The following is a 7,420-nucleotide window of genomic DNA, read 5'->3' as shown; positions in this document are numbered from 1 at the left end:
ATAAGCAGTGTTCGAAATAAAAAGTTTAAAGCAAAAAAACTGAAGAAAAAAATATTTAAGGCCTTGAGATTCGACATAGCAGATGTTTAAACTTCTGTGTGAAGGACAGAAAATATTTCAGCCGAAGTGATGTTGTCATTTCTGGTTTAAGGCTATGATATGGATGGCCGCGGGCAAACATAGGCAAAGAGATAGAGAAGACAGAGGAGATAACCCAACTGTGTGTCTCCTGGACGGCGCTGCCACATTCGGCCGACAGGCGGCGCTGCAAAACGACAGAAGCGAGCAGAGCACACACAGACAGGGCCAGCCATGATTCTCACTACAGGAGCAATTACACTGGGGACAAATCCTTGTTCTATTGTTTGAACGTCAGGCAAAGAGTGAAGGGTGAATCCATCTTAACTAAATTAACTTTGTTTTCCAAATTAAAACATTTTTACGAAGGCAGAGATGTCTAAAATATTATTTCATCTACATTTTATTAATTTGTTTCTGTTTCTGTAAACAGCAAACCGAGATGTTTTCAAGAAAATTAAGTATAAAATAAATACCGAAAATTTCAATTTATTTTTATTCTGCTATTTTTATCTTTTATGTTGAAGAACTGGAGGCCAATGCTGACCTTTTCTATTTACCACTGCTGACAGTTTATGTTTTGGTCTAAAACTAAGATGGCTTGGTGGAGAATTTAATGTGTAATTTGCACCCTTCATTTGCATTTGACAGTAATTTATCATTTCAAGGAAATAAATAAATTGCCATGGCAAGATACATGTTAACCATAATTTGTTACTTTGTCATTTTAAGAGGGAATTCAATAACCAAATGGGCAGTCTTGCTTAAAACAAGCTATTGCAAATAGAGTGCTGTAAAAAGTGGGAACTTGACTGTTGTATTTTTTCGTGTCTTTTTTTGACCATTTGCAAAAATAGAAATTAAAATTAAGACCTTGTTGACAGGCAATAACGTATCCAAAACATGTTTCTGAATAATAACAATAAACCACTTAATCTTACTACTAATACTAATGGAAATGTAGATAAAGACTCTGTTTATAACACATATAATCACACAAAAATCTAACAAAAATCAAAAATGAAATATTTATTACAGCATTTGTGACTGAACACCTTTTAAACATTACGTCACAGTCCTCATACAAGTATTTAATGTATTTTTGACAAAGCTTAAGGGAGACGGCATCTTATCATCTAGTGAGGAACACGTGCTGAAAAAGGAAGGAATTCATGGACATACAATATCAATGCCACAGCAGATCTGAAACTAGCAAAAACATTCTTTTTCAATTGAGGTAAACACATAGAATATCTAACATGAAACAATTAATAGACTGAACTCTGTACGAAGTTTGTTACAATATTCTCTCAGCTTTTTTCCCCCCAAAAGCATTGAGTTCATAATTTAAGTTTTTTTTTTTTTTTTTTCCTTTTTTTCTTTTTAGTTATAGGTTTTTTGGTGCATCAACCATCAAATGCTTCTCCAGTGCCACAGAATCAACGTTTGTGTCAGTATTGTCCTTATGGCAAGAGTGTTGATCCGCAGATAAAGAAGCGCCGTAGGATGTTGCTTTTCCACTATTAAGCTTCCTTCAATAGGCTCTTACCAATGAGAGTCCAGGGTACAAAAAAATAAAATAATATTAAAATAAAAATGTATAAAACCAACACAATCCAGTGCTTGGGCAATTCAAACAAAGAACTTTTTTTTCCTTTAAAACCTACAGGGCAACATTCATTCATGAACCAAAAAAAGAGGGGCATGACAAATGTTCAAACTGAATCTTCTGGAGAGATCCGGTGTCATTTAGCAGCCTTTTCCCATCATGCCCTGTTCTTATGGGGGACAGGACCTGATTGCCCTCTGTGGTTTGGAGCCTTTTTGAGATGTTCCATCTTCTTATTGTTTTTTTTTCTTTTATAGTGCTGTGCTGCGAGACAGTTTCTCCTCCAGGAAGGAGCACACACAGTGTGAGAGAGAAAAGGTTAACCTTTAATTCTAAAACTAGCTCAGGAAACATAAACCATGTGATCAACGAAAAATGCACAAGTTTTAACTTATTTATCTATACTTTTTATACTACAGTAGTTATAACTCTTGGAGTCTTTCTGTTGTTTCTTTTTTAAATCTTCCAGAGTGATTTTATTTTAGAAGCGCTTGAGCGCGTCACATGAAAGTGTACTGAACATGTTTATGACGGTGTGTGAGTGAGTGTGCGAAAAGTGTGTGTATTTGAGTGTGTGCGTCTGTCCATTCTTTGCACACGTGTATGTCAAAACATCCTCTGTTGATCTTTACCAAAAGCCCAAGACTTTACAAAGTGTTCTTGTCAGCTTGGTCCTCCGTTTGGATGAAAGTAACAAAATTGACAAGTCTTAAAAAAAAAAAAAAAAAAAAAAAAGAATTATCACAGCTCATCTGGAATTCTGTTTCTTTAGTGTCAAATTCTGGTCAAAAGGGTTCGCTTTTATTCTTAAAAATAGTCTCAAAATAGGATTTATTGTGGGCTGCTGCTTTCTTTTTTTTTAAACTGTTTTCTTGTAGTAGCTGCTGTTGTCGTGGTAGCAAAGTTCCCTTATACTATTGGGCATGGATGTCCAGGCCTTGTCCTCCAGTACTGGGGTCAATGGGAGTGAGCAAAGGGGGTCTCTGTGCAGACATGGCCATTCCTGGGTGCGACGAGGGTCCTCCATGCATCAGCATGGCGTGGTGGTGGGGGTGGTGGTGGTGAGGATGGTGGGCGTGGGGGTGGTCGGGCAGGTACGCATGGAGAGGGGGTCCGTGTCGGAGCTGGGAAGGGTGAGAGGTCATCTGATGAGGGTTGGTGTAAGTATGCGGGGCCATGCTCATGCCCATAGGACCGCTCTGAGGTACGTACTCCCCTGGCATGCCTGGCAGACCTGAGAGAAAGAGAAGAAAGAGAGAAATGAATTTACGCTGTCAATAAAACAATTTTCTCAATGCACTTTGATATTTTCCCTGTACCATTAACAAGCCTTAATTCAATTTAAAAACAACAAAGAGCTTAGCAGATTTTTATCACATTGTACAGCACTTTTAGCTTCAACAAGTAAAGACAGACATTATTGCACTGGGCTATTTTCGGCTATGGTGAGTGGTTTACAATGCCCAATAGCGTTGTGGTCAGGTCTCAGGTTGGAAAATGATCCTCAGTCATCCACGGACACTGTAGTCCTGGAGGATGTGAGGAAAACCAACCAGCCGTATTGATGTGGAGAAGTGCTAATACTTTTACAAGTGGAACAGTCAATTCCCCAGCTGACTTTAGTGACAAACCGAACACGCGCTCTCTCTCATGGGGATGTGCCTCTGTGAACATATTTGATTTAGAATCCCTTAAAGAAAGTTATTAAATAATTTAGAACTCTGTTAGTTTTATCACCAAGATAGCGAGCATTGAAGGCTTGGTTCCACCCCTGGTTGAAAGGACTTTTTACGCAAAACAAAGTAATGTTCTTAGCTGCATGGAGAGTGGGTTTCAGAAGTATAGAAAGAGAGCAGCAAAGATAAAAGTAAGTAAAAAAGAGATAAAAGAAAGGAAGAGCAGGTGGTGCATGATGTCCCTTACGGTAGACACTGCTTCATATGTGTAGAGACCTCAGCATGCTGGCATCTCTCATACTGTGACCCAGGACAGAGAGCTGGCTCAGCAGTGCCACTATTTGGCTTTTCACACGGCTGTTAGTTGTAATCAGAAAGAAAAAGGTAAGACGTGGGGGGGGGGGGGGGTTGCTCCTGGAGCCAGGGACTGGAGTATGGGAACATGGCTGGTCCAGAGGCCTGGACCTTGGGGAGAGAGAAGTGAGAGCAGGGGGTCCCGCTGGAGCCAGGGGGCCTGGGTCTGGGATTGGGTCTGGGCCGACCTGCTTTGTAATGTGAACCCCTGGGGGATTAGAAGCTGTAATAGGAGGGGAGAGGTCGCTGCAAGGTCACTAGGCATGCTCACTCTCTGCATTCCTCCACCTTAGTACACTGCAATTAAGAAATTACACTGGAGGGCCCCGTGAGGGGAAGAGGAGGAGGAGGACAGAAAGGAGAGAGGAAAAAAAGGGACAGCAAAGGCCAAGATTAATGACCAGTCTCATTGGTTGAAAGCTGTGCCATTTTCTAATACTCCCCTTCCATGTCAGTTCATTTGAAATGCACATGTTTGTCAGAGCAGGTCTCTTAAAACCTCACTACTGGGGTCATAAAATAAATAAATCATTCGGGGTGTTGGGGTATGATGGGTGCCCTCACCTCCATATAACCTAGAGCAGCTCCTGTTAAAAGGCCCAGCAGATGTTTTTGACACTGTAAGCTGGTAATCTCCAGTCTTGTAAGCTGCAGTCATTCCGTTAAGTAGATCTGAGACCCCCCTCCTTTATTAACAAGAGTGGTAAAACCATCTGAAGACAATAACTGAGGACAGACTGGGCCTCTCTCTCCATCTCTGCATGCCTGCCTCCCTTGCTGGCTGTGCTGCACTCTCTGTTATGGCACAGCAGTCCTGCTCAATGGCTGGCCATAATTAAGTACCAAATATACCATATTGTGTGGCTGTGTAATCAAATCAAGAGAGGATAATATTCCGCTGTATTAAGCTATTAATGTAATTGGTCATGAAGCATAAAGTATGTTACGTAATTAAATAGTCTCAAAATTATATAGCCCTATATTAAGAATTAGCCAACCTGAGCAAATGTTGTCTCTGTGTGGCTGTTTTAGGGAACATTGCTTCCTGATTTTTTTTTTTTTCTGCTGCCATTAGCAAAGACAGGAGGGGATGAGAGAGTACGAGCGAGAGACAGAGAGAAACAGAGGAAGAGAGAGAGAGCGAGAGAGAGAGAGAGAGAGAGAGAGAGAGAGAGAGGAAGCAAGGACTAGAGGGGTGAAATGATCTCTGTCGGCAGAATTGCCGCTGTGACCCTTTGGAAAATCCAGTCTCCATTTACATATAAAGGGTTCTTTTAATCAAGGTAAGTGTTATTATATTGTGGCTCATTGGGCAAGGGAGTTTAGGTGTTAAAATAAAATCTCTTCTGCCCTGCCGCCTTTGGGATGTGATATGTCTTGATTTTTCAAATGTCAGCACTGTGGCACTAGCGGGAGGTGGAATGACCAGCTTAATCAGACTGCCGCCATTAGGCTGTATAGAGTTTGTGTGTGTGTGTGTGTGTGTGTGTGTGTGTGTGTGTGTGTGAGTGAGAGAGAGAGAGAGAGGGGCAGAAAGACAGTGACACAGAGAGACTGTATCTGTATGTGTGAAAGAGATCCCCTCCTTTTAGATGCAGTCATGCTTGTGTCTACAACCTTATAAATTTATCTCAATGTCTCGCTGCTCTTGTCTCTGAGTCTCAGGTCAGGCTAGTCACTGGCCCCCGCCCCCCCTTAAATCGTCTCCCTCCAGTAAAAAATAATCAAAACACACACACACATAGCAGCACCCCCCCCCGCGCTCATTCTTCCCTTTACACAGCTCAAACCAAACCCCCAGTGAAGGATCGGCCATGTCACCCACGGCCCGTATATCTCGCTCAGGGACCGTAATGTACTGCGGTGTTCCCGTCTTTGCATATAAGATAATTTGGGCATCAATCCTTCCCCAGACAGATTTATGTCACTCGGAGGACAGTTTCACTTCTCCTTCTTTATCGCTTCACTGGAGCCTGCTTAATTTCTCCCCGTCAGCCCCTTCCCCTGGAGATGTTATTTTTTCCCTAAATGTCCAACATTTGCATTGGCTGTCCGGGACGGGGAGAGCGATGGTGCTGTTGTGATAAATAAATTTGAGCATGCCATGCCAGGTTGTTTCTTCCCCTCCTTCTTCTGTTGTTGTTCCTGTTGTCTGGCGCCACAAGTCGGGTCCTCTCTGTCCCAGGACAGTTCCCCCTTTTTCCCAAGTCTTCAATTCATTGTTGGCTACTGTGTTCCCTCTACCTCTTAAAGCATCCTGCTGAAACACCCATGCATGAGAGCTCATAGTTGTTGACGCTAGGGAGTAGGGGGTCAGAGCTTGCTGCAAACTAATGGCCAGGGTAAGATGGGGTAGTGTTTCGTGAAGTGAAAGGGTGAAAAAAAAACCCACATTCCCAAATTGTAAAAAGGAAACAAGGAAAAGAGCCCAGTACTTACTTCCCCCTTTTTCTTTGCGTTTTGCTTTACAAGATGGAGGTTACATGTAGTGCCATTGCCCATCCATGCCCATATTCATCCCCATTCCACTCATAGGCCCTAGAAAGAGGAGATAAATGCCAGAAAAGGGTCAGCAGAAGTTTGAATCACAGAGAGGTCAAAGGAGACCGACTGATTGAGAGGATGAGGCTGGTTAACTTTAGATGGAAAATGATGAGGGAGGGGGAAGTGAAGGATGTAAAGAGGTGGCATAAGTGTTTTTGCATTGCATCCCACAGATCCCTTTGTTATGATAATTTGTGAGGCATTTCCCCAGATGTGTTAGATTAGAGGCAAAAACAAGCACGACAGGCAACAAACAGTCTGGGGAATGGTGAGGGGACTTTTAAAGAGAAGTGTTATTGTGGTTGTGTAGCACTTGTTAGTATTAGGTTCACATAGCTGACTTGGGGACCTGCTCCGTGCTGAGGTTGCAAAATCTCATGCTACAGACAAGAGGATCAGTGCTGATCAGCTCTGCGATAACTGAGGGCGAAACTAGTGTCTGGTAAAGCAGGCATGATGGAGGGAAGAGGGATGAAGTAAAGAGGGGTGGACGGACTTACCAGCTGGTCGGATCCCCATGTGTTGCTGACCGTCCAGCACGAAGCTGCCCATTGGCTGGCCCTCTGGACTGTATGCTGCTCCTTGGCTCACTGAAGGATCAAGAAGAAAACCTGATTGTAGTCAAAACGTGGACATGAAAAAGGGAGGGGGGAAGAAGAAGAGAAAACACACCAGACAATCAGCAATTGTCCCAGCTTCAGCCCAAACATACTGTAAGACATTGTGCTCATGTTTGTGGACCGCATTGACTGACACGTGGCATGCAAACACGCATACAGTAGGTCCCCATGCATGCAAGCACACACACACACTTGCAAACACACACACACACACACACACACACACACACACACAGCCAGTGTCATTCAAAACCACACTTACAGGAGATACTTTGTTCTCTAACCGAGAAAAGAAAGCATGCAGTTTGACAGGATAAGAAGAATGTCTGCCATGGCAGGGAATTCACCCAGTCAGTATTCAAATTAGTAGTCATGTACCCTTAAACATAACATACAATTCTAAACATGTAGATAATCCCAAATCTGCCAAACCATTCAATATTATGAATGATTTACCTGATTATCTGCCATGTACAGAAGATGAAGAAGCAATCAATTTGCTTAGTTGTATCATGTTTTGCCTACTATTAGCGCTAATG

The 7,420-nt window shown here is 42.5% G+C and overlaps 1 protein-coding gene across 8 annotated transcripts in view; it reads right to left on the bottom strand.

Moving 5' to 3' along the window:
* Positions 1-1,092: 1,092 nt before the first annotated feature.
* meis2a (Meis homeobox 2a) overlaps positions 1,093-7,420 on the bottom strand; it is an 80,612-nt gene continuing 74,284 nt past the window's right edge. For 3 of the 8 annotated variants that reach the window (XM_051387314.1, XM_051387323.1, XM_051387333.1), the window contains exons 11-12: positions 6,762-6,872; positions 1,093-2,921 (exon numbers count right to left, since the gene is read on the bottom strand). In XM_051387314.1, the coding sequence (XP_051243274.1) occupies positions 2,602-2,921; positions 6,762-6,872 (431 nt within the window). In that variant the 3' untranslated portion in view covers positions 1,093-2,601. Of the gene's footprint in view, positions 2,922-6,156; positions 6,256-6,761; positions 6,873-7,420 lie in introns of all 8 variants that reach the window. The other 5 variants (XM_051387347.1, XM_051387356.1, XM_051387365.1 and 2 more) reach the window with 3 other exon arrangements.

The sequence above is a fragment of the Dicentrarchus labrax genome, unplaced genomic scaffold (assembly GCF_905237075.1).
Source record: "Dicentrarchus labrax unplaced genomic scaffold, dlabrax2021, whole genome shotgun sequence".
In the NCBI taxonomy this organism is placed as follows: Eukaryota; Metazoa; Chordata; class Actinopteri; family Moronidae; genus Dicentrarchus; species Dicentrarchus labrax.
The sequence above is the reverse complement of the archived record's forward strand: the minus strand, read 5'-3'. Positions and strand labels throughout refer to the sequence as shown.